At 38.5% G+C, this 26,996-nt stretch overlaps 1 protein-coding gene across 2 annotated transcripts; it reads right to left on the bottom strand.

Moving 5' to 3' along the window:
• Positions 1-41: 41 nt before the first annotated feature.
• Positions 42-17,125, bottom strand: GPATCH1 (G-patch domain containing 1). 2 transcript variants are annotated; one of them, XM_061469156.1, is made up of 20 exons: positions 17,008-17,125; positions 15,561-15,695; positions 15,162-15,247; positions 14,501-14,661; positions 14,073-14,170; positions 13,849-13,907; positions 13,268-13,513; positions 11,753-11,900; positions 10,950-11,029; positions 9,745-9,949; positions 8,828-9,115; positions 6,898-7,079; positions 6,491-6,618; positions 6,084-6,217; positions 5,593-5,765; positions 4,667-4,871; positions 3,545-3,655; positions 2,939-3,063; positions 2,235-2,374; positions 42-1,091 (listed from the first exon to the last, which is right to left on the bottom strand). In XM_061469156.1, exons 1-20 carry the CDS (start codon positions 17,105-17,107, stop codon positions 1,070-1,072), a joined length of 2,826 nt encoding a protein of 941 aa, XP_061325140.1. In that variant the 5' UTR covers positions 17,108-17,125; the 3' UTR covers positions 42-1,069. The 2 variants fall into 2 exon arrangements, with proteins under 2 accessions (XP_061325140.1, XP_061325141.1); XM_061469157.1 differs by having other exon boundaries at positions 6,898-7,076.
• Between the last annotated feature and the right edge of the window lie 9,871 nt (positions 17,126-26,996).

Here is a 26,996-nt window from a genome sequence, read left to right as displayed (position 1 = left end):
GCCTCTGGACAGTAACTGTAAGAATATGTCCTGTTCTTTGGTTGTTTTTTGCTGTAACGGAGACAAGCTCAAGGTCCAATTTTTTATTTCTCCTTCCATAACTCAAGTTTTCTTGCTGCTTTTACATTCACAAATCCCACAGTCCATGTGTCAACATGAGACAACTCAGTTTGTTCACCCTCCTCAAGAGCTGTGGATACTGGAAATAAATTGAATCATGCCCCAAAGAACTGCCATCAAAGACAGTAAATTTCACTTACAGCTTTTGTTCACAGTTTTAAGCAAGAATATTGTTTTGGTTTCCACACACACCTGGAAGAGCTCTATGGGTATATTTTTGCAACCTCAGCATTAAAAATACAATGCAGTATTATTTCATAGTTTACATTAAAATAATTTTACAAGATGACAATTGCATATTGCATGAAACAAACAACAGTATAAACTGTTTTCATTGTAACTACATAAAATAAAGCAGATTATAGCACTAATCTGCTAGTACATTAGCCTTAATCTGTGTCAAAATGACAGTTTATTGGTTTAGATCTGCTATGGTAAATGCTGTATATATTTTGAAGATGTAAAAATAACTCTTTAAGTACAGCCACTTAGAGAGTTATGAAATGAGAGCTGCAATGCAAAATTCTGCATTAGACTCATTAAAAATATTTGCACCCAATGCAAAATTTACATGGCTTTAGTAATCAACTTTCTAACGTAACTCAGGCTGAAACATATCCCCACCATTTTAGAGGTCCTAGGCAATGACCTATGTAAACTATTTGTAATACTTATATTCTTTAGAATACACTGCTTCATGTTAATTGAAATCAAACCTGCAAGATTTCAGATTATGCTGCCCACGAAGGGGTCTTTTCAGCACTCCATAATCCATATATTTTAAACATGTGAAGCACCACAAAATTAACATACACATATCTGCTTTCAAACAAATTCAGTATGAATACAGTTCTACTGTGCTTCAAAGTGTACAGCTGATCTACCATCATGGAGGAGATCAAAAATTTGAGATTCAGTCACACAGCACTGAAGAAAGCAAGGACCCTCTTCAATGCTCAAGTTGTTTTAATCTGAAAGGGAGAAAGAAGAAGAAAGAGGTCAAGCTGATATGTAAAATCCAACATTAAAACCATTTAATTACTTGAACAGTTTCTTAATCCTTAGTTTGACAGATCTGACTTAGCAAGATAAAAACATTTTCTCATTGAAGAGACACATGCAAATGCAAAGACTTCCAAAATAACTGCTTGTATGAAGAAGTCTGTTTTGTGCAAAATGCATAAAACCGTATATTTAGGTATTTAGAAACCAAAGGAGAAGTAGCTAGGTTACTTAAGTGTTTCTTTTTTAACTGCAGCTCAGTTCCACAGGACTGGAAGGCAGAGTCATTTCAAGTCTATTCCTTCCACTGGCACATGTCCATTCACTGATCACCAAGACCCCAATCATTTTGCCATCAGGCCAGCTGCATGTGGTATTTCAACAAGTACCTTGAGACTTCTCCTTTGGCTAGTAGCAAACACCAAACAAAAGCCAGCACAGTGAATGTTCCACATTGGATGCAATTAAAGTTGACTATGATCTGAGCTTAAGACAAGTTACTTTAGTTTGTAGTTTATTTCAAGTTTGTGAGCAAAATAAAATGTGAATCATTCTTTTCATGATCTTCACATTTCTGTTGGCACTATGTTCAAGTCTCTACTTCATAAAAATGCAAGAGCAGTCTAAATTTAGCAGACACATACAGGACTCAAGCACTGTTCCGCTTTCTTCACTGGTCCTTGCTCAAGCACAGAGCTATCTTAATCAATGCCACACAAAGTATCTATCTGAATCAGATCTACTGCTAATTATCAACAAATCAAAGCAGGCCCAAAAGGTTATGAACGAGACAGTGTTGCTTCCAATGTTTACAAGTAAAGAGATTCCCATCCAAAATACCTTCCCAAAATATGTTTAACCTCCAGTAACTAGCAGAGTTGTGTATTTAGTGCCATTTACCTTAAGAAACTTCTACCCTAAAATGGAACGCCCTCTAGATTAATTGTCCTAATTATTTGTAATCTTTTTCACTTCATTAAAAAAAATGAGCAGTATTTTATCATCCTCAAGAAACGGGCTGATCCATATTTGCTGCAAATAAGTTCACTAGCATGATGCTTTTGCTTATTTACTGCAAAATTTTAAAGTCTTTCAGTATACTTTCTGTTTACCTTCTTAGAAGTTCTTTAGCTGCCAAGCCTGTGGTATCTGTATCACTGTCACTGCTATCTGCAGTGTCTGAGCTGCTCTCTTCTTCTGATTCTTTAACCTTGTGTTTTCCTTTGTTTTTCTGTTTCTTATGTTTCTTTTTCTGTAAAAAGAAGAAAAATAATTCCTCATTTCATTGTGAAACGACTTGGGTTTTTCTGAAAGGCAACAACAGCAAAAGGTTGATTACAGTGTAGACTCCAAGCTTAGCTGAAACAGAACGCTCAAGAGTGACTCTTTTCCACTACTCAGACTGAGCTAAAAATACATCCATACAATACACCAAAATCACTCATTTTGTCCCAAGCCCTCACACACACCCCCAAATAGAAAATTCATTACTATTATTTGTAAACAAGCCATGAATTATATGCAGTTCCCAGAATATGCCCAGTATCTTCAGCATGTAACATTAAACAATTGACAATATTGGATCTGTAGTCCCACTGTGTGTATGGAAAAAGCAGCTCGCTAGGCTGGATAATTGTCTGTTCTGAAGTTCAGGTTTCAAGACACCTGAAAAACAAGTTCTAGTCCCAGTATATCTATTTTATAAAATATCATCTTCATATTTGGCCTGGGTAAACCTGGATAACAGCATAAATAATAAAAAAATTTGACTGGCAAATCAAAGAATCAATAGACAGTTTATATTTAAATTAAATACCTTTTCCTTTTTGTGTTTGTGTTCTCGCTTAGTCTTTTGTTTCTGTCTGTTCTTCCTCTGTTTTTCTCTTTTACGAGGCCCAGGAAAACTTGGTGGCACCTCTAGTTCCTGTTGCCAAGTACAGCCTAAAGAGCAAAGCCAATGAAGGAAAAAAAAAAAAATCAAAACAAATCCCATGACCAAAACCAAAGTAATTTTATTATTAAATTCTATTTTACTTTTAAACTAATATGATAGGTTAAAAAAAAAAACAAAACAACAAACCAACCAACCCACAACTAAGCTTTCAAACGGAACTTAAATGTCTAAAACTCCTAACTGCAACCTCCCTATTGTAATTAAATGACCTTGCAATCCGTTATTAAAAGAAACCATAATGCTAGTCATTTTCACTACATTCTTTTATCATTGCCTCTATAGAGCTACAGCAAAATTGGTACATAGGCAAAGAGGTTCCTACTAGTGGACCACAGTGTGTTAACAAAAGCATTTGCTGATCTCATTTAAGAATGCCTACTGGCAAATGGTTTTTAAATAGGAATACTGTGTATTTTGCATACAATTTTGATGTGCAGAATTTAAACGTTAGAAGTCTACAGAACCTACCAGAATAAAAAGCCGGAGGCAATTTTGGTCCAAATTCCTCAGATGCATCCAGTTCCTGCTTTGAAGTAGGCAACAAAGGAACACCAGCATCAGTTGTAGCAACCACATTCTCTACAAAAAACACAAAAACGTCATTATTTGAAGGGAATATACAGTAAGATTTTTTTTCCCAAGAAGTGCTGAAGAAAGTTAAAGAAGGCTTTCTAAAAACTTCCCAAGAAAGCAAATAGATGAGCATCATGTTTCCCTGCGGACTGCTTTGGACAGCTGGATAGCTGGCATTCTGAAAGCCGTCAACATTCTGTGTTGTTTGTTGGATTTACTTTTTTTTTTAATCAAAATTGACCTTTTAAACTATACAATTACTAATTAAATTAATAACAGTGCATATGTTTGCTTTCATTTAGTAACACAGTACTACCCTTCCATTACTTAGAATGAATAAAAGTCTCCACAAGATGTATGACAGTAAGTGGACAAAGTATTTTCATTGTAAGCTATTGTACATTTTGTTAATTTAATGACACCCTGAAAATACAGAAACTTTTTACAGCTCACTTATTAAATACTAGTAAGTAGAGTAAAAGATTGGTTTTCTCCCCCTCTTGTTTAAGTATTCTGGAAAATTTTATAACTAGAATATAAATAATATGCAACTTCCAATGTCTTAGTAAAATTATTTCAACATTGTATTTTACTGGAATGGCAGTATTTAAAGACTGAATTTTTATTATCAGAGAAGTGCAAGTTATTTGTTTCTGAATTTGTCAAATATCCACCACAAGACAGTCAATCGATCAATCTATCTTGAATTTATCACAGGTAGAAAAGTTTCGCTGTATTTGTTATGTATGCTCTAACATTAGATGTTTTGTTCCTCCTCACTGTATAGCAAGTAGAGCTTCATAGAGCAGCTAGCTTGCAAAATCTACACAAGACATATGGCAATGTAAATAACCCTAGAACATGCAAGACCTTATTCAGCACTGTATTATTCACGTTTTCTACAGCAACACCAGTGCCAGATGATCTGCACAAAAGCCTAGCATTGTCCTAGCAGCACTATTTATAAATGAAGCTTTTTTCATGTATTTATAAAAATGAACATCTGTTGAGTACTACCTTGTACATTAGATGAAGAACTGCCTGGGGGATCAACTTGCTTGGTGGTTTCTGAATCTACTACTGAAGTAGATGGTTGCTCTTCTTCCTCACTCTCTTCTTCAGATGAAGAAGATTTTTCATCTGAGGAACTTGTAAAGATGGCCTTAAATAAGTCTATGGATGGTCTGCTGTCTTCTTCCTGATCTTTATCTTCATTAGCTGCCTGCAAAACAACATCGTTAACAAACTGCATTTAAACACCAAAGAAACTAATGATCCCTCCCTGCTAGGCAGTAACTTCAAATATGCTGACATGTATTTACAGAACACTAGAGTATCACAGTAGCTGTGAAATACACAATCTTAGGAACTGCTAGTCTGAAACAGTAGAACTCTGAAACACTGCTAAGCTAAGACAGTGTCCTGTAAAGAGTAGTGCAATTTGTGCTACACAGATGGTTGAAAATAGATCCCCAGATATTATAAATTCTAATTCATTAATTCAAACTTCAGTTATACACAGTTAAATTTAAAGCAAATGGAAAACATCCCTTTTCTTGCCAAAGTATCCACAGTTCTCTATTCAAAGCAGGAAAAGGAAAAAAAAATCATATATATATTTATGTATCTTCTGCACCTAAGAGCAAAAGGGATGTAAAGGGACCAAATTTAACTCCCAGACTACTAAGGTGTATTTTCTCTTCTTTTAAATCCCTACTTCAGGTATAGTCATACTTGCTTTCCTTGTATGCTGTAAATGTTTCACATCTCTCACTTATAACCTCAAAATTCTTCACAGTACAGTCCCACATCTCCTTAAGCTGAGTTAGCTCTTTTGCAAACTGATCTGTATTAAATCAATACATGTATTACCCAACCTTATTTCAGGGTTGGGAATGTTTACAGCTACTCCCCTTTAAGTTCAAACACCACTGTAAACTCACCTCAGCAGGAAGACTTTCACTCAGCCCAGTTCCGCCTTCTTCTGTTGCTGGCACTGGCAGCTGCTGCTGCTGAGCATCAGCTTTTGATCTAGCAAGACTAATGAATTCACTGATAGAATCTTTTTTCTCCTTCTCTTTATCTGACATATCCCATCTTGAAGGTTTCTTTGGTTCTAGAAACATCCCAAACATTCATATCAGTTGCATGCCAAATTATCCGGCGTTTGATGGCCTACTTGACTTTAAATTACTCAGCTTCTTCAGTAGAGTTTGACATTTTTTAAATCTTTCTAATGAATACCCGACCTATAAAGATCTTCTAGGTAGAAGAAACTAGCATAATACTACTGTCTCGATGTTTTATGTCACTGAATTCAATTCTTTTTTTTTTTTTTTTAATTAAGAAAATAAATCAGGTATTTTTTCCATGACAAAGACAAGATTTTTCTATACTATTATCTCATAAATTAATAAAGTAACAGAAAACTTACTGTTGAGACTATTACTCTGTTGGATTTTTTCATTTGTTGCTTGAGTTACAGATGTGGTGGGCTCAGGCACAGTTAAGAAATTAAAAACAGAATACTTGTCTCGTTTCACTTTTGGTAGCCCAACAATGGAAGACCTGGAGGGACATAAAAATGGTTATTGACGATTGCTCCCAACACAGAAAAGGCCTCAAATTATCTACAACAAGCTGAAACAGCTACAGTAATCCTTAAAACATACTATATTGTCAGAGGTCACCATATTTTATGAGGCAAATAGAAACATTAGGCAGTTCTATATTACATCTATTATGACATAAGAAGATAACATCAAGCCAAATCTTCCTCGAGCAAATGAAAAACTCAGAATTTTCATAAAGCGTTAAAAATATCAGTATCAATGATCTTACTCAGGATATGGATCAGGAACATTAAATCTTCTACACAACAGCTTTTCAGGGTGCCATTCAAACTTGTCTCTTGTGAGTTTGCCAAACATCTTCATCTTCACAGCAGTTTCCTTATCATCAATATCTTTCTGAAAAAGTCAAACATTTCTAGCTGCTAAATAAGTAAAAACTTACCAAACTGACTATAACTGAGACTTAAGAACAGGATAGAAACATAAAATATGTAAGTGTAGTTTAACAAATTCCTGCTTAGTATGCAATGAGTGTTATCAAAAGTTTGCTCAACGTAAGGCAACAGAACATTGACACTGCATCTGCAAAAGAGTTGTAAAGAGAAAGAATTTTGGAAGTCAGAGATAAGGCAGCAACTGTAACTTGAACGTACTAAAACAATGAACAACACATACCTCTTGGTCCCGAGGAACTTCGACTTTGTCAACATCATCTTCATATTTGGCTCGGGTAAACCTGGAAGACAGCGCTGAATTGGAAGACTTGTAGAACATTGCTGCACGGAAGAACTCCTCTTGTTCTCTTTCTCGCTCCCATTCTGTCGTATTTGGGTCTAAATATTGCTCCAATGTATCTACTGTAAGATGAGGAGGGAAATGTTTAGCAGAGATTACAGCTTGGTTAGGTCTGACAGTTTTTAAAACAAAAAAATCAATATAATAAACAACCATTTTCACAAGTACTGAATGAGTATTTAGTTTAAGAATAGTATTTATCTCAACTGTGCTATCCTTGGTGAGTAATTTTTCACGACTGCAAGAATGACAGCATTTGTCAAATGAAAGGTACATACTTCAAATAATTTTACTCGTAATGCTGACTCCTTACTCACTGCCCCCTAAAGGAATGTTTAAAATATCTAACGTATTTAATAGGCATTTAAAACAAGAAGTATAATCCAAATCTGTATCAAATAACTAAGACACAGAACAAAAAAGTTAACTAGTGAGGAAACCTAGCCAGCCTTTGGTAACTTCAAGGAGCTTTCTGGTATATAGAGTGCCCACTGATAAACACAGAATTTGGATACAAATTTTGTAAACAATACAGATCCTATTTAAAGCAATAGATTCATATTTGCTACCAGAAGTAACACTAGCCAAGCAAAGACACTCTTAGAATGAGAATCTTAATCACTCAGCTTAATTAAATATTTCCACATTTTCATCAATATGCCTGTAGGCACCTCCTTAGCGACATTCAACTTTACACAGGGGAAACCCCAGTCCTGAATGGAGGAATTATGGGTTCAAAGATCAAGTAGTCCATCCCAATGCAATAACCATTAGCAGCTACTGAGCAGGAAGTCTTTTATCATACAGTGAAAAGGATTATTTTAAAAAATCCTACAATAAAACCAGGTTTTCTAACACTATACCCTTTCCTCTGCAAATCTTTGCTGGTGCCCTTTTTCTTCTTGTCCAATAGCCTCTTTGTACCTTAAAATTTTAAAAACAAGCCAACCCTCACTTTTTCATTTTAAGACAATTACATTCACCTGCTGCTGCTGCTCTCCCTAGGTCAGATTTTCGCTTTTTATGCCTTACATAAAAATCACAGTACCAGGGAACTCACCACAAGGCATCAAAAGTACCTGGTTTAATGTAAGATACACCACAGTATCCTTTAATAGCAAAAACCTAAACAAAATGGAAGGAGACTGAAGCAGGACAAGGACAGCAGATTAAGGGGTTGAGGTTTTTGGGAGCATGCATGCTCCAATTTGACAGCCACAGACTTTTCTGACAGAAGTTTGAGTATCCAAAAGACACTGAATACAAGCTTTGACAAGTATGAACTGCTTCATTCAACTTCAGACCTCTTATCTCCTCTGAAAACATATGGTATGGGTTTTCTTTTGATTTTTCCTTTCATTCTACTGTGAACTTTCTGCCTTTATAGGATCTGTCACTTCTACTCCTCAAAAAGAAACAAACTTAATGAAAATGCTTATTCCATACATAGTTCATGGTACTGACCAAAGCTAAAGCCTACTTTGGCAAATGGAAGAAGGAAAACCCAGGCAATTAAGTAGAACTTCACCTCTGCTACAGAATCAAAATGTGAAATATCATGCCTAAAATCAAGTCTTGCTGACACTTAATTACTGAGCAGTTTTCCTGAAGTCAACACAATTAAGTATCAGTAAAAGTTTCTTTTAATATTGGCCGTTAAAAGAAATAGAGGGAGAAATGCTGTGGAAGAGAACTCAGAGTGAACATAAAACACATCAGGACAAAAAAGGGAATGACAGAAAAGGAAAAAATAATTCAAGAATTTTTTTCAGAGACAAAATAAAGTGTTGGAATTAATCTCTTCAGTTACCTTTTTCTCCTTGTTTAAGACTTTTCACAAAAATTTCGTATCTTTTTTGCTTTTCTGGATTTTTTGCAAATGGTTTGAAGTCACTAGAACCAGCATCTGCTAACTGCGGCCCCAACAACTTTAGCCATTTGTGAGAAGCACCATCTAGGGAGGTTGGCTGGCCGCTGCTGTTTTGGGGCTCCTGTGGAATTATTTTTGCTTTCATTTTTTGTTCAGATGCTTGTTTCACTTTTTTGAGTCTTTCTCTATCTTTCTCAGACAGATATTCCAAAACAGAAGGAGCTGGACCTAAAACCAAAAAAAGAAAAGCAGTAAGAAATAAAAACTTACTATAGCTATTTCTGCCACTTCAGTAGAGGAAAAAAGCCTACAACTATGAACAAACATTCAGAGAAAATGCTCTTAAGCAGCAATTAATAGTGTAATAGCAGAGATGACAAAAAAAAAAAAAGGCCACTCATGCATGTCTTATGCTATTTTCCACACATTTACATATTTGTAAACTTTAGTACTGGGGATACAAATGCAAACCACATTTAGAAATTACTTCTCTAGTGAATTTGAATGTATTTCAGTGAAACCTCATTTTCCAGGGAAAGAAAACCCCAAACCTCACAGCCTTTTGTATTCTAAATCCATAATAAGGCCACAAAAGAAAAATAAAAATAACGCAGCAAAACACAATCCCACACACTTTTTTACTCTTTAAAAGACTGAAGTAAATAAAAATATAGGCAGATATGTCAACAAGCGGTTGAGATGAAACTGAACAATGATGAGGTATTCTAACTAAGCCAACTAGATTTAGTATGTTTACATTAGCAAATACTGTTCAGACTAGACCAAATTTTTGCTGTTATATAGACAAATAGGGGACCTGATACCCAAACAAAGATGTTGTCACATATTATCAGTACCTTTTAGACCAGGCTCTCCTAGTTGTTCCCTCCTTTGGGAAGCATTCAGAGCATGCCTGCTTTGCTGTCTCGTATCCTTCTCAAGTTTTCCAGTTGATTCCTCTAGTGCCTTCTGTAAATGGCAGTTTTCATTCCCATCTGCTACCACTGGTCGAAAGTAATGGACTGGTCTGTAATTTCGTGGCAGGGCAGGTGGTGGATATATCTTGGCAGGGAGACGACAAAAAAAAAAAAATACAATAACAAAGAGATACAGCTTTGTATGTAACACTTACAAATGTGTTTCAGTAAAAGTCACCTCACTCTAAAAATTCATGTTTACACCTCAGCAGTAGAAACAGGTATAACAAGCTACTGATTCTTTCAGACCCAGCCAGTAAGTAGCATCGTAATACAGACTTTGGGAACAATCTTACATTGTTAATACATACTACGAAAACTAGGAAAAATGTACATCAAGCTGTAGCAAAATTAACAAGTTTTAACATGCATTGCTTTTATTTGATAAAAGCTCTAGGTATTGCTTAATAATTACTTTTCTTAACAAAAGTCACATGTTTTAATCAGTTAATTGCACTATTGAATACTTCTGTGCTTATTGTATTTTAATGTCTTTCACAGTCCTTTTCCCCCACTTTCCTTAATTCAAGCTGTTACTCCAAAGGTTATCCCTATGCTTCCCAAACAATGCAATTTTATATACCAATATCCTTTTTCTTCATTAGAAAAAGGACCACAATTCTGTTTGTTTTCTCATTTATGCAAATATATGTGGTATAAATGAGGCAAATCTGAAACAAAGTTAACAAATTCACTTGTTACCAACAGAAGTATGGGACCCGATTTTTATGGAAAACTGAATGTTGCATCTAAAAGATCCAGAAATAAAATATGTACTACTTTTTATTTCAAAGTGAAATCAAACCATTCCTCTTAACTTTATGCCAAACAACAGTGTGAAAGGCACTTGTTCAAAGCCAGTATATAGGCAAAATCTAAATTCACCCACTAGTCTGACAAGTTTTAGGTTTCCATTATTCAATTATAGCTTTCAACACTATAATTTTGCTCCTTCCACAAACTTTATTGCTGATGAGAACTAAGAACATAAAAGCTCGTGAGCATCCTTAAAGTCCATATCCATACAGCTCACATGTCAATTTGCTGATGTTATTCTTAATACTTAAATATCAGTATCTGCTTACCTTGCTTGGAGTTGATGATTTTGATGCCAGCAAAAAACCATCCAAGATTATGCCTGTGTATTTAACTTCTCTTTCTGACCCTACAAAATGACCAGAGAATCGGTCAGATTTTAAATAATATATGTTTGGCAAAAAGCATTTTTCTGATTATTTTCCATTTTTCAATATATTTTATTGAGTGTAACTGTAGTTGTCTTTCATTTAAAATTAAGGGGTCTGAATCTTGATACTACTGTATGGCTAAAAAACTGCTACCAGAGAGATTGCTGTAGGATGAACATGGTTCATAGTAAGGCAAAAGTATCACTGCTGTGCCTAGCCAAGATCATGAGCGCCATTAATAGTGTACAACTAACATTAACTACAGTATTTCATGCACTTAGAAACTGCTCTAAAGTGATATAAAGACCAAATTTACAAATTAATTTGAAAATACACAAGTGTATCTAGAAAAAAAGATTTTTCATTGCAAGTATTGGTGTTATTTTGTAGCCATGATTCACAAACAGTTGTTCAGTGGAACTAAATACTGCATCTCACAAAGCAATGCATGTTGTCCTTTAAAAAACAGAATTTGGGAGTTTAATATACACTGGGATTAGTGTAGGACTTTGGAAATTATTTCCAGATTTGGACACTTCAATAAAGGAAGAATAGATAATGTTCCAGAAATCAGAGCTAGAAGATACCAGTCCCCTGAAAATTCAAATACTTGGCAAACAGAGACTACATTTCTGCCTTCTTCCCTCCTCCACCCCCAATACAAGTTACATTACAGCTCTTCAGACAGAACCAGTTCTTACTTTTGTTTGCTTTATACTGTTTAGGTGCTGTCCAGCCATAAAAGCCATCTCCAGGTTCCTCATCTTTCAGAACTGTATCATATTTTAATAGTGTTTCAGTTGCATAAATATCATCATCTTCCTCCTCTAAAGCTCCTACACCAAAAGCCTAAAATACATATTCAAATAAACACAAGAATTCAGAGGTGTAAAATTAGTATTTTTAAGTCAGGTCAGAACACATCTACATATATATCTATTCATCTGTATTACACAAGATGTCCAGTATACGTATATATATCCTGGGAAAAATGTACAGCTTCACAAAAAAAAAAAGTGCTACCAACTAGTGAAATAAAGAGCCAACCCAACCAAACACAAAAGCAAATATATTCCACTCTCTTGGCAGGGAGGGACAGTGAGTTTGGCCTATAGGGGATGAGAACAGTAGCTTAATTCCACAGGGTAACATCTACAGTCTGACTAAGAGCACGTTAAGTTCTCAAAAGATAAAAAACTAAGTTGGCATGAAAATTAAACAAGTATAATTCCCAGAAATATAAATTGACAATGCTTCTACTTAAGAACTACAAATACCATGGAAGGAAGCAAAACCTCTCTAGCTGACAGTTGTGGTTTAAGCCCAGCCTGCAATTCCAAACCACGTAGCCACTCGCTCACTCCACCTGTTCTTCCTCCCCCTGCTGGTGGAGGGATGGGCAGGAGAATCGGAAGAACGTAACTCCCATGGGTTGAAGTAACAGTCCAGTAACTAAGGTATAACACAAACCACTACTGCTACCACCAATTTTAATAATGGTAAGGGAAATAACAAGGGAAGAGAATACAACCACTCACCACCCACTGACTAATACCCAGCCTGACCCAAGCAGCAATCTGGCCCTTATGGGTAACTCCCCCCAGTTTCTATACTGGGCATGATGTGCCGTGGTATGGAATACCCCTTTGACTAGTTCGGGTCAGGTGTCCTGTCTCTGCTTCCTCCCAGCTTCCCCTCCTCCCTGGCAGAAAATGAGACTGAAAAAATCCTTGATAGGAGTAAGCATTACTGAGCAAGAACTAGAAAACTAGGTGTGTTATCAGCACTGTTCCCAGACTAAAGTCTAAAACCACAGCACGGCACCAGCTACTGAGAGAAAAATGACTGCTACTGCTGAACCCAGGATACTGACAGACTCAACATTAGTGGAAGTAAAACTGAACAAAAATATAAATTAAAGAAGCACTGAATGTTAATTTTCTCTAATCAAAGACAGACAAAAATTTTTTCCACCTTTACCACTGAGGTATTTCATAGTTCCTTTTAACAGTATCAGTAAGTGGAGGCATGTAAGAGTTCTATGGATTTGCCCACATCTTCACCTTAAGTAAAAAATTTTAAAAATCCTCTTCTCAAACCACATTTAATATTTTATTACAACTTTATAATGACTAGGTGCCTTCCAGAGAAGAAAACTCAACACTTACTTAGATTTCATTGCGCTAACAATAAAATGCTTTTAAAAATGTCCTCACCTGGCCCGTAATACCTAGTTTTCTTCCTTTACTGTGCCTCAGATCACCAATTAAATTCCTTGTATCGTCAGAATCACCTGTGAAGAGATTCAGGTGTCCTCCTCCAGAGGCACCAAACAAAGCTTGTGAGGGGTCCAATCCCTTATAGCCAAGTCCATGGACATTCTCTTTTGGAATCAAATCTACAGGCATTATATCTTTTGGTGCAAATGTCACATTCTCCGGCTGGTATTCATCCTCTTCATCCTTGTAGAAAATAGAAGTATTAACAGCAAATATAACTTAAAGTTTTTTTATGCTGAGTTTTTACAACATTTAGTGAACATGAGACTAGGTAAGTTTGAATTTCCTGAATTATGTAAGAAAGTACGTATGAATTACACCTGCCTAGGTAGCAAAAGAACAAATGTATTTACTTAAAAAACCTTTCTTCACTGTAAGGATAAATATTTATGAATACTTTTTAAAAAGCTTGGAACTGCATGTTAAAATACCAAAGACATCAATGAAGGAGGGGGGAGTTAAACGCCTTAGCACCTATTCTCATGTAAGTAAACAAAGAATTTCTGCCTGTTCAATACCTCAGAACCCGCGGAGAGTCCAGGTGGTAATGCACAACCATATACTTTCACTGCAGGGTCTGCAAGACACATAATAGCATAATTACAACTAATGCTAAATTACAACTCTTTGTGAAATTTCTCCAAGATTAAAGAAACAGACCAAAGAGAAGGTTTTAAAATTATCTTTCTCATCAGTCTATGCTAATTTTCTATTAGAAGTTCAGGAATTTCACTGAACTTACCAGGTTTCTGCCTGCACGGCTTTCTTTTGACACGTGGTCCAACTCCTTGTCCTTCTTTCCAGCCCATTTTTCGTAATAGTTCAACCCCAACTGTTATTCTAAGAAGAAAACAAAAGGAATTGCCTGAAACCACATCTTTAATATTTTTAAGACAATACATATCTACCATTCAAAATTATACGCCCCACTTTAACATCCAAACTGAATGTATCAACATCTTCATTTACAAGACATCCCAGTTTGGAAATGTCTACCTGCTAAGAGTCTGCACATACAAAACAAAAATCCAGGCTGAGGCCACCTGGAAAGTGCAACACTGCAGATCTCCAAGTCTCTTTCATGAATTACTGTGATCAAACATTACTTTTTAGCCAATACAACACTTCTAAGTGAAATCATCTGGTTAACTCTCACATAAATTTACTTACTTTGATGGGCCTATTAAATCATCAAATGCAGTGATTCCTGGAATGGTAGCAACTACTCCTGCAATCTGTCTTGCTTTCTCTTTTATCAGGTCTTTAGCTTTGGATGCAAAATCATCTGTGGTTGTAATATTTTTCGGAGCTATCCCAAATTCACTAAAATCCTGGGGAATATAGACAAAATGAGGAAAAAAAAGAAAAAAAAAAGAAGATTAAAACGATGTTTCCCTCAAAAGGTTATTCACTGTAATGGCAAAGGAAAGAAAAGGGGATATGACCCCCACATCAGCTAATTTTTTTAAGCCATTTATACAGTTGCTTTTTCAATAATTTGACTGGTCTCGTTTTTAAACACCTTCAAAAGTAGTTGTATTTTCCAATAAAGTGAAAGGCTTGAGTTCTGGTTTTGGTTTTTTGGGTGCTTTTGGTCATCTGTTTAGTTCAGGAGATTTTGGTTTTCTGGTTGGTTGGGTTTTAAAATGGAAATTACAGGAACTTCCTACATGGACCTATGAAACACCCTATAGGACCCAGCAGTATAACACTGTACACAAGAAGTAATTTTAAAGTCACTTCCATTTTTTCGATTTAAGATTTCCTTGCCTGAAAAACCTGCTGTCATGGCAACTCATTCCAAAAGATTTCTACTACTTTCTAAATTTACCTCTTCATCCATGAAATCTTCTGGTCCAAGAACAGTTCTGTCTGCTCTTTTCTGCCGTGACGATACAAAAGTCGAGGGAGCCCATCCTTTAAAGAGAGTAAGTATCCAAGTAAGAGACTGCAATATAGTATTTGAAAGCAACTCAAACGTTTCAACTTTTCACCTTAAGTTTGAGAGCAGGGGAACATCTATAAAACTGCAGTCCAAAAATTCAGGGGAATTAACTTCAACAGTATCGTTTCAACTATTTACAGTATAACAAATAGCAGGAAAGGAAAAAAAATACATAAACAAAACAAACAAAAAAACCCAACCCAACCAACATTTAATGACAATTAATTAAGGCATCAAATTACGGCAACAAATCAACCCTCCTCAGAAGACAGAAAAGTATCCAACCTTCCTTTGTGCCAACAGTGTTAAAGTAGCCAGCAGAGAAGCCACCAGTAAACGCTCCATGGAAACGCTGATATCGTCCCTTTGCATCTTTAACAGTCTGCTCTTGAAGAGGAACTGGCTTTTTAAGTCGTTCACCTACAGTTAAATCAGAAAGTAAGTCACAACCCTGCATAAAGAATGGACTCCCCGCTTGCTCCAGATGCCATCTCTTAATTCCAATTAAAAACTGGATCAAACAGTAGCCATCCTGTGGTGGAAAGCATCACACACTTCACATTTATTCCTAGCCATATTATTTGTATACATTGTTGACGTTTGCTGCTGACATAAAGGCATGAAGTGTTCAAGTAGAAATCCTGAATTCTAACGCGTTCCAAGAACTTTTTTTTTTTTTTTTCCTGTGAAAGGACACTTTTAGTTGTTAAGTATACAAGACCCCTGACAGGATTTCATTACTCAGGTAATGGTTTTGAGAAATTACAGTATCAACTTTGACATGAGAATTTGCCACTTTCTAACAATATTTGTATTAATTAAGTAGCTTGGACTCAGGAGTCACAGCTGTAAAAACAATGCCAAGCCCATCTCTTGAATCCAAGTAGGAAATTCATAGAATCACCTGCTGGTCTGGGTTGGAAGGGACCCCAAGGCTCATCCAATTTCAGAGCCCTGCCATGGGCAGGTACACCTTCCACTAGAGCAGGTTGTTCCAAGCCCTATCCAATCTGGCCCTGAACGCTGCCAGGGATGGGGCAGCCACAGCTTCTCTCGGCACCCCGTGCAAGCACCTCAGCACCCTCACAGTGAAGAATTTCTTCATAATATCTCTTCTAAATCCACCCTTTTCCAAGTTTAAAGCCGTTCCCCTTTGTCCTGTCACTACATGTTCTTGTTAAAAGTCCCACTCCAGATTTCCTGTCGGCCCCTTTAGGTACTAGAAGACTGTTACAAGACCTCCCCTGCGTCTTCTCTTGCCTTGCTGAGAACACAACTATACTAACGTGTGTAACTGCACAGAGCTCAGCTGTTACACCTGAACGCCGGTTTTTTTTTTACGTACGTATTTTTTATTTTCCGAAGCTTGGCGCAAGGACAGTTGAGACAGACCGGCCCCCGCTCCGATCACAGCAAGACCTGGTACCCCAGTCCCTCTCCCACACCCCGGAAAGCCGGCGTAGTGCTGAGCATCACGTCCCACATCATCGCGGCGGGCAGCCTGCCTTCCGCTCCCACACCGCTCCACCCGGCGACCCTTAGCGTTCCCAAAGCGAAGGCCGCAGGAAAGGCAGCAGCCCTGCGCCGAACCGGTGTGCGGGCCCTCCGGACACCTCCCCAGTACAAGCCCCACAAGCCTGGCCGCCTCCCGGCCCGCGGTGCTCCCCAGCGCCCACCGCAAAGCGCGACGGAGCCCACGAGAGCAGCAGTCTTGCTCCGTGAGCTCTCTCACCTTCCGCCAGCGGCTGCAGCGCAGTCCCGTAACTCACCAGCTCGTCTCCATCGCTATCACTCGACCCCGCCGACGCCATTTCTGCGCTACGGCGGCTCATGCGGGACAAACCTGAGTCACGCCAAGGGGGCGGGACGGTACCGCCTCCGCTGGGGCCCGCCCCGCCCCTCAGGGGGCCAAGACCGGAAGGCTGAGCCCGGCAGCGGGGCAGGGCGCGTTAGGCGGTGTCGCGGAGCTGGAGGGCGTGGGGCACGGCAGTGACCGGAGCTTGTCCTGGGCGTCCCTCAGGCGCCACTGGTGGCCGCCTGAGAGGTCCCAAACCCGGCTCTTCAGCGACTCCGGCCAGCCCTTCCGTCCCGGAATGCTCTGTACAGAAATGGAGGAATGCTGCAGTGTGCTGCTGACAGCCCACGATCAGAAACGTGTTCGGTGTTTTTAAAAAGACATTAACTAAAAACTGACAGACACTCGATAGTGCCCATTAGCTCGGCTACCTGGAAACGCGTAATGCTCCAGAGGAGGGCCTGTCCCCGAACTCCTCAGCGCTCTGGGCGAAGGGAAGGGCAGCAAAACCACTGTAGAACATTTCCTATCTAAATCCAGGGGTAAAGCAAACTCCACCCTGGATCAATATGACCAAGGGAGGTGCGGATTTAGTTGAATTACAAGCCTTAGCCGATACGTGGCAAAGTTTGTCTAACAGCATTGTTTTGCGAGCTATTCAAACAGGCCGTGCACAGGTACCCGTGCAGAAGCCTGCCCCAGACTTGTACCTGAAGAGCCGTGTCCCGCTGTGCTTCCAGGCGTCTACACCTCGCTGGGGGGTGTGGTATCACAAGGGGAACGTGCAGCTGAGTATATTCTATACAAAGACTACATGAGAACCAGGAAGTGTTCACTAGTAAGAACCAGCTGTTCAAAAATTGGATTTTAATTCCCAGTGTTATCCCTGAGAAGCTCGTATTTTGATTAATTTCTCAAGCTTATGTTTTACCTTATTCAGACTCACTACAAGCACAATATATTATACATTTTAAAACCAAAACCCCAAAGGACTGTAAACCCAAACAGTAGCCCTTCATTTTGTGCTGAAGAGTCTATCAATCCACAGCTTTTGTAAGCAAGTATCACCTGGATCTTGAAATCCTTGAAAATAAGTCAAAATTTGACTTGAGATACTCCTGCCTCAGCAGATGAGGCTTCTGCAAGTTTAGTGGCTGATCTCTAATCCAGTACTTACGTTTGTATACACAAGACTGGCTTCTTTCAGAGTGAAACTACCGGAGTTTCAGGTTTCTGTAGGAAATACTTATTTGCTGTCCCATGCAAACAGGGAGTACTCTGTTTACTTTAAATCTCTAATTAACTTTAACACAATGAAGTAGAAGGCACAGACATTTATCTACCTACATTATCTTTTCTCATCAGTACTAATTAGCAAGCCATTAGCTAGAACCTACAGTGGCAAAATGAGCTGTTAGCACAGTTGCTGTTTCCCTTTGCTGTGAAAATAGTTGTTCCTGAATAGTCAATTCCATATGATTTTAACACACAGGCTTAAATAAATCTTTTTCACACGATGTTAACAGAAAATCTTTTGACTGTCTTACCTGTTATGTTAAAAGAGTCAGGGTAATTTTTATTTGCTTTTGTATCACAGTGGTATTTTCTTTTCCATGGTAAACTCTCTCTTGTTTACAACTGTTAAATTAGGTGACAATTGGCTAATCCTAGCTGTTAAGTAAGGTAGTAATTATAATGTCTTTTGATAGTTGCAATGAAACTAAAATATTGATAGGTTTGCATATTTTACAGGTACAATAAAAATCGACATTTTTGAATGAAAGCTGAGACAAGAAGGCACAAAAGCACAATATAATCAGTTCTATATAAACATTAAGTTTGATGGCTTTGTAATGGAAAATAACTGCGGTGCTTGAAGGTGGTTGACATAGTTTTAGGTCCTTAGGACCTTAGCACTAAAAGTGTAAGAAAAGCAGGATAGAAAAACAGGACCTGGGGATGGGGAGTATCTGGGACTAGCAGATATCCAAGGTGGGCACAGTTAAACTAACTGATATGTAGAAGGACAGGATGATTGCTATGTTTGTGGTGTTAATGAACCCATTAAGCTGGTGTAAGTATCTACTGGGGAGTATCCAGGACTAGCAGATGTCCAGGGTGGGAGCAGTTAAACTAACTGATAAGTAGAAGGACAGGATGATTGCTATGTCTGTAATGTTAATTAAGCTGGTGCTTCAAAAACTGCCAGAAGTTATGAAGATTGCTGGGAGAAGTAAACGACCCTAAAAGACCACCATCGCATTTTTGTAAACGTGGGAAACTTACTGGAAAATGATGTAATTCATGTGTAGCCTCATGAATATGTGTGTCCAGTGACTATGTAAGGATGGCCCGTTTAGCAATACGGAGACACACGTTAGGTGAAGCTATCTCCCGTGTCTCTCGGCGCCGCAATAAAGAATACCTGCTTGTTAACTTGAAACTTTGTTGGCGAGTTTGTTCCTGGAGTTTCCTCCGAATCAATTTGGCGACTCAGATGGGACCCTCTCTGCTCGGCTGCAGGACCCGCTGAGGACAGGGCTCCCTAGGGCCCTCGGGAGTTTTTCCCAGGGGGACCCCTCAACTCATTCGGATCACTGCGGGAGCAGACAAGGACCATATGATAAAAGGCATTCTTTTCTTTTGTATAGTCTGTAAGGTGCAGGGGGCATCTCGGTTTGGTAAATTGTTTTGGTAAGCGTACGCAAGATTTGGAAGCCTTCCATAAATCGAGATAGGAAATCTCGTGGGTAAAGGGATGCTGGGGAGGGACTCTTCATTAGACTGTAGTGATAGGACAGGGGGTAACGGGTTAAAACTTAAACAGGGGATATAAGGAGGAAATTCTTTTCTGTTAGGGTGGTGAGGCAGTGGAATAGGTTGCCCAGGGAGGTTGTGAATGCTCCATCCCTGGCAGTGTTCAAGACCAGGTTGGATGAGGCCTTGTGTGATCTGATTTGGCGTGAAGTGTCCCTGCCCATAGCAGGAGGGGTGGAACTGAATGTTCTTAAGGTCCTTTCCAACCCTAACTATTCTATGATTGTATACCCGGCTGCTAGCGTCCTTTTGGTATACACCCACAAGAAGCAGAGGGCGTCTTGTCGTTTGGGTCCTGAAAGATGCAGTGGGCTCCTTGTAGGAAACGTTTTGGATTTTACTGGTATTTGACTTATGTTGTGGCTTGTTATAGTTCTGATTTTGGTCTTGTAATTTTGGTACTGGTGCCAGACTGTTATAACTTGTCGTTAGTTTGATAGAATTTTAGTCTCTGTCTCAAGTGTTTTAACTGTGTGGAGTGTGTCTGTGGGATCCCGTGTGTTTGTGTTGAATGCAAGATTGATAATGGGAAATCAGCAGAGTGGAGAGATCTTGAAAAAAGAGTCCTTTAGGGTGCATTTTGGCACACTGGAAAGAACTGGGAGGGTTTCCTGGGGGCTCGGTAAATGAGAAAACGTTGATAAAATATTGTAACCAGTGGTGGCCTTTGTATGCTTTGGAAGATCAGGAAAAATGGCTTAAAAATGGAACCTTGAGCTATGATACATTGTTTATGCAGATATATTTTTCACTTTAAGAAACCACCCGGACTGACTGAGAGAAGGTTGGGTATAAGGAATAAATTCTTTACTGTTAGGGTGGTGAGGCACTGGAATGGGCTGCCCAGGGAGGTTGTGAATGCTCCATCCCTGGCAGTGTTCAAGGCCAGGCTGGACAGAGCCTTGGGTGATACGATTTAGTGTGAGGTGTCCCTGCCCATGGCAGGAGGGTTGGAACTTGATGATCTTAAGGTCCTTTCCAACCCTAACTATTTTATGATTCTATGATTCTGTTTTTTAAAATATCAGGCCACCCTTGTGGAACACGATGATATAGAAATCGTGGTTACTAATGTTGTCAATCTGTTAGAGAGGGTGAAGGTTTTACAATAAAATAATCATATAAAATAGTAAAATGATTATATTTGAGAAATTTATAAATCAATAGTGAGGCTTTGTATATTAGAAGACATTGTAACTTTGCTGTTTTGTATCATAGTTACTCTGTAACTAAACGTTACAATTGTAGTCTTGGTAGCAAGAGCTAACATAACTGTATATGGTGAGGGGAGTATGGGTGTATGTATTGTAAAACTCTACCCAAGCAGAACCTAAGTTTAAGATAGCCAAAAAGGGCATGCCAGAAGCATCCTGGTGAAGATAAGAGAATGCTAACATCCACAAGACAATTGGGAACTAGCCAAGTAGAGAAAAGGTAAAGAGGACAACCTGAGGAAGACTCCTTACTTCATCTGAGGAAGACTCCTTACTTCATCTGAGGAAGACTCCTTACTTCATCAGGGCAACCACCAGAGGGGGCTGCGCAAGCGCAAAAGAGGCTGGTGTCGTAATAGACTGATGTAGAAATCCTTGATGCATATGTATTAGTGAATGATGTAATCTGTGTTGAATATGTATTAGTTAGGAAATTTTTAGTGTATAAATTGTGAACGCGATGTGATGGGAGTCAGAACCAGATTTGGGTGCGTACCCCTGGTTCCCGGCGCCTCAATAAAGCACCTCATATAACCATCCTGGCAGTTATGTGTTTGTCTCGACGCTAACAAATCCAGCACCCTTTTGCAGGAATAACCAACAGAACTACTAACACACGGCTGCTTGGCCACTATAGAGGCTGTATATTCAAGCAGATCAGATTTGAAAGAAACCTCTGGAACATGCTGAACGAGAGCCCTGGAATTGTCTAAAGCCAAAAGGATAAATATTTGGACTGATTCTAAATATGCATTTGGTGTGGTCCATGCATATGGTGCCATCTGGAAAGAACAAGGACTTTTGAACACACAAGGGAAACAGATTAAACATGCTACAGAAATTCTACTGGAAGCTGTTCAGTTACCTGAGGAAGTAGCTATTATGTATTGTTGAGGGCATCAACAAGGTGACTCTCATTAGGAAATTGGAAATAATTTGGCTGACTTCGGAGCCAAATGAGAAGTTTAACAATCTAAAATCATTCCCTTAATCCCTGACGGCAAACTAAGCATTGAGAAATCTAAACCTAGATATTCAAAGGAGGATAGAAAATTGATTGAAGATCTCAAAGGAGAGGAAAACAAAGAGGGTTGGGTTCAGATATCTGATGGGCGACTCTGAAAGCTAGTTCAGGAGGAGCATAATAAAACTGATTTGGGTAGCAACTCTTTGTATAAATACTTAGACAAATTATAGGAAGGAATCTATATATCATAGTTCAATTAGTGACAATGTCAGCTCTGTCTCAAGAATAATCCTAAAACTGAAAATAGAAATCAAATTGGTACAACTGTGGGAGGAAGTTATCTGAGACAGCACTGGCATATAAATTTTTCTGAATTACTGAGAAAAAGAGGTTACCAATATTTGTTGGTGTTAACAAATACTTTTTCAGGGTGGCCAGAAGCATTCCCTTGTAGAATAAATAATGCAAGACAAGTAATTAAAATATTGTTAAACTGTATAATACCGTATTTTGGAGTACCAGCGGCAATTTCTTCCGACTAAGGCTTGCACTTCAGTGCAAAGTAGTTACAAGAATTTAGCAAAAATTAGAAATTGATTGGCAACTACATGTTCCATACAGGTCTCAGGCCAGTGGGCAAGTAGAAAAGGTGAACCATCTGATCAAACAACAGACTAGTAAAATATGTCAGGAAATAAATTTATATTGGTACCAAGCCTTACCACTGGCTCTGTTAAGAATTCAAACTAAACCTCGGTCAAAAGAAGAGGCTAGCCAAGTAAAATATTAGAAGAAATAAAAGAATATTAGGGACAAGAGCGAGAAGCATGGATTATCTGACTCACTCTTTTAGATCCAGAGACTGGGTTCATGTTAAGAATTTTTCAGGACATCCTCTACAGGAGAAGTGGAGTGGACCGTATCAGATATTATTGACCACCTTTACAGCAGTGAAGATAAAGAAACAATGTGCTTGAATACATTACTAAAGAATAAAGAAAGCACCAGAACCAGAGAAGACATGACGGATCGAACCTTCAGGACCCTTACATATGAAATTGCATCAGTCATAATTTGGATTTATATGATAACTGGTGTACCAGCCTGGGACCAATACTTATACCTGAAATTGATGCAGACTGTTACTAAAGTTGTTAATTGTAGTGACTGTTGGGTGTGTGCACAGTTGCCTAAATCAGGAGCAGATCAGGACCTTACATTAATTGGCGTTCCAATTTCCAACACTATCTCATGGACAAATTTGTGGGTGAGCACTAGCAATCTACATCCAAAGGAAAGGTTAAGATTTGGGATAGTTAATCCTAATCCAGTATTATACCCGTGTATGAAGATGTATTACACCAGGAACCAGAGTATGAGATTGTTTGTTTAAAGGCCACAGGTGTAAGTCACTATTCAAATTGCAATCACACTATTAGTACATGGCATCGTGGTTCAGTGGTGGCCCATTCCTGAAGGGAAAGGGTGGTATTGGTTATGTGGAGAAAATGGTTATAAGACCTTACCCCCAACTGGAAGGGGGCACGCACCCTTAGGTGCTGTTATACCCAATCTCACTATTATTGACATGTATCCGTCTCAAACCCAGGTTACATGTTTTGCTAAACTGATTAAGCTAGGATTTAACGCTATTGCTGATGGAACACTGCATTTCATAGTTTTGTGAGATGGCTAATTTCATCTTTGGGAGTAAGTGAATTAGAGAAGGCAGATGTAAATATCTCAGCAAGCATTAAGGAACTAGAAAGGAAAACCATTGACATAATCCAAGCAGAACAAGAAGAGATAACTAGCCTATCTAAAATGGTATTACAAAAAAGAATGGCTCTAGACATGTTATTGGCTTCACAAGGAGGGGTTTGTTCTGTAATCAATGAAAGTTGCTGTTCCTATATAGATCAAAGTGGCGGGATTGAAACAGATCTGGAGGAAATTTGGAAACAAACTAAAATATTTCTTGAAATGGCCAAGGATGATACTTCCTGGGGGTTTGAAGAAATATGGTAAAAGTTAACTTCATGGTTACCTGATCTCTCCTGGTTAAGGCAACTGGTTGCAGGAATATTAATATTAATTGTTTTAATATTACTTGTGGTATGATACAATGTTCCTTCTGGTATTGTAAACTATCTATGATAAATTATGAAAATTGGAAAAGAAATGAAATCAAGAATCAAGTAGAAACAGGAAATTATTTCAAAACCAATGTAGATGGTAATTGTAGTATATAAAATGTTGCAAAAGAATTTGCAAAAGGACAGAAAAAGGGGGGATTTGAGACAAGAAGGCACAAAAGCACAAAATGTTATCAGTTCTATATAAACATTAAGTTTGATGGCTTTGTAATGGAAAATAACTGCGGTGCTTGAGGGTAGTTGACATAGTTTTAGGGGCTTAGGACTTTAGCACTAAAAGTGTAAGAAAAGCAGAATGGAAAAACAGGACCTGGGGATGGGGAGTATCCAGGACTAGCAGATGTCCAGGGTGGGAGCAGTTAAACTAACTGATAAGTAGAAGGGCAGGATGATTGCTATGTCTGTAATGTTAATTAAGCTGGTGCTTCAAAACCTGCCAGAAGTAATGAAGATTGCTGGGAGAAGTAAACGACCCTAAAAGACCACCATCGCATTTTTGTAAACGTGGGAAACTTACTGGAAAATGATGTAATTCATGTGTAGCCTCATGAATATTGCGTCCAGTGACTATGTAAGGATGGCCCGTTTAGCAATACGGAGACACACGTTAGGTGGAGCTATCTCCCGTGTCTCTCGGCGCCGCAATAAAGAATACCTGCTTGTTAACTTGAAACTTTGTTGGCGAGTTTGTTCCTGGAGTTTTCCCCGAATCAAAGCTCAAATACTTGCTGGTAGATTTAAGGTTGAGACTGAGCTCTTAAGCCGGTGATGGACATCAGGCTTTGGTTTTCCAGAACTTGTAACCCGGGTTCGAGACGGATACATGTCAATAATAGTGAGATTGGGTATAACAGCACCTAAGGGTGCGTGCCCCCTTCCAGTTGGGGATAGGGTCTTATAACCATTTTCTCCACATAACCAATACCACCCTTTCCCTTCAGGAATGGGCCACCACTGAACCACGATGCCATGTACTAATAGTGTGATTGCAATTTGAATAGTGACTTACACCTGTGGCATTTAAACAAACAATCTCATACTCTGGTTCCTGGTGTAATACATCTTCATACACGGGTATAATATTCTTTACTTGGATTAGGATTAACTATCCCAAATCTTAACCTTTCCTTTGGATGTAGATTGCTAGTGCTCACCCACAAATTTGTCCATGAGATAGTGTTGGAAATTGGAACGCCAATTAATGTAAGGTCCTGATCTGCTCCTGATTTAGGCAACTGTGCACACACCCAACAGTCACTACAATTAACAACTTTAGTAACAGTCTGCATCAATTTCAGGTATAAGTGTTGGTCCCAGGCTAGTACACCAGTTATCATATAAATCCAAATTATGACTGATGCAATTTCATATGTAAGGGTCCTGAAGGTTCGATCCGTCATGTCTTCTCTGGTTCTGGTGCTTTCTTTATTCTTTTTTCAACATTTGGTTTTGAATTTGTTCATTGAGAAGGTCAACATAGAAGTGTTTTCCTATATCCTTTATTATATTCTTTAAACCATTTCTTCAAATCGACAGCTTCTTGTTGATTACAGTTTTGTGGGTTTCTGGAACTTCAGACTGAGAGCAGCATAATCAAGATAGAAAATAAGGAAGCAAAAATTTATTCATTTACAGGGCTGTTAAAAAACTTGTTAATGAGAAAAAGGAAAATGTAAGTACAGGCCGTACAAAAAATACGTCATTACTTTTTTATTTTTCAAAACCGAGCAAACTACTTCATCTCTAATTTATGTTGTGTTCAGTGGGAATATTTCCAATTATTCTTCCTGACAACATATGGCTACTGTATCAGTTGGTGAAACAGACACATGAAGTACAGCCTCTGATGCGTTTTTTTTTAGCTGCTACTAAGTGCTAACTTTCGGGGTTTTTTAGATAATGAGAGGGAAAAAAAGTTAACGAGTATTGTCCTTAAGTACACAGACCCTTGTCTGTGGATCTCCACTGAATATCTTATCTGGGAAAGGGGATGATGTTTTTGCCGTGCTTTGCCTTACATTCTAAATTCCCACTGAAACTGCAGTGTCATGTTTACAGTATGTTCTCACAGTTGAATAGGTGAAGCAGATTAAATGCTCAATACGAAATGGGATTTATTTTATCCATCAGTGAAGATAAAGCTGCAGTTAACATGTGCCCCTCCCTTCTAGCCTGAAGAAGCAGCACTGAAATGCTGCACCTACAGCCAATCACATTATGGCCACCCCAAGCCCTCTTACTGAGTTTGTGTAACATTTTTATACCATTTTGCTATCATTCAGTAAATTTGCTGGTAAGGAAACTTTCTACTGGCACTTCTTACTTGCAGTTCCTGTCTGGTCGCTTTCAATTCATCTGTCATAAAAATACTTTTGTTTCTGAGAATACTTCCCCATTCTTTGTTCTCAGACTTTTTCTAACCTGAAAATCTCCATCTTGTAAACTTGTAACAGTCTCAAAGCAGATTCTCATCACTATTGTTACTGTGCTCCCATTAGAATAATTTTTGCCATTCTCAATCTCTCCCCCCTCGTCCCACCCCGTCCCCCCAACACATATTTGGAAAGGGGGGGGGGGGGGGAGAGTATCAACCAATGATCTTTTTCCTGTCTCCTCACCTAAAACTTCCCTACAGTAGACAGACATTAGCCCATTAAGAGCTGCAGTCTTCAGAAATAAAGTGTGATACTAACTCGAGTAATTTGATGCAATGTAATTAATTGACCATAAAGTTACAGGCTGTCAGGGTTACTGACAAAATCTTTTTGTCTT

The sequence above is a fragment of the Pezoporus flaviventris genome, unplaced genomic scaffold (assembly GCF_033815535.1).
Source record: "Pezoporus flaviventris isolate CSIRO_AGI_PZ_B2104156 unplaced genomic scaffold, CSIRO_AGI_Pfla_v1 ptg000054l, whole genome shotgun sequence".
NCBI classification, from domain to species: domain Eukaryota; kingdom Metazoa; phylum Chordata; class Aves; order Psittaciformes; family Psittacidae; genus Pezoporus; species Pezoporus flaviventris.
The sequence above is the reverse complement of the archived record's forward strand: the minus strand, read 5'-3'. Positions and strand labels throughout refer to the sequence as shown.

Coding starts and splice junctions, on each gene's coding strand:
- GPATCH1 (XM_061469156.1), bottom strand. CDS start 17,107: ATGAGCCGCCGTAGCGCAGAAATGGCGTCGGCGGGGTCGAGTGATAGC. Junction 11,901..13,267: donor AACTAGGTATTACGGGCCAG/GTGAGGACATTT, acceptor TATGTATTTTAG/GCTTTTGGTGTAGGAGCTTT. Junction 1,092..2,234: donor GCTAAAGAACTTCTAAGAAG/GTAAACAGAAAG, acceptor TCTCCCTTTCAG/ATTAAAACAACTTGAGCATT.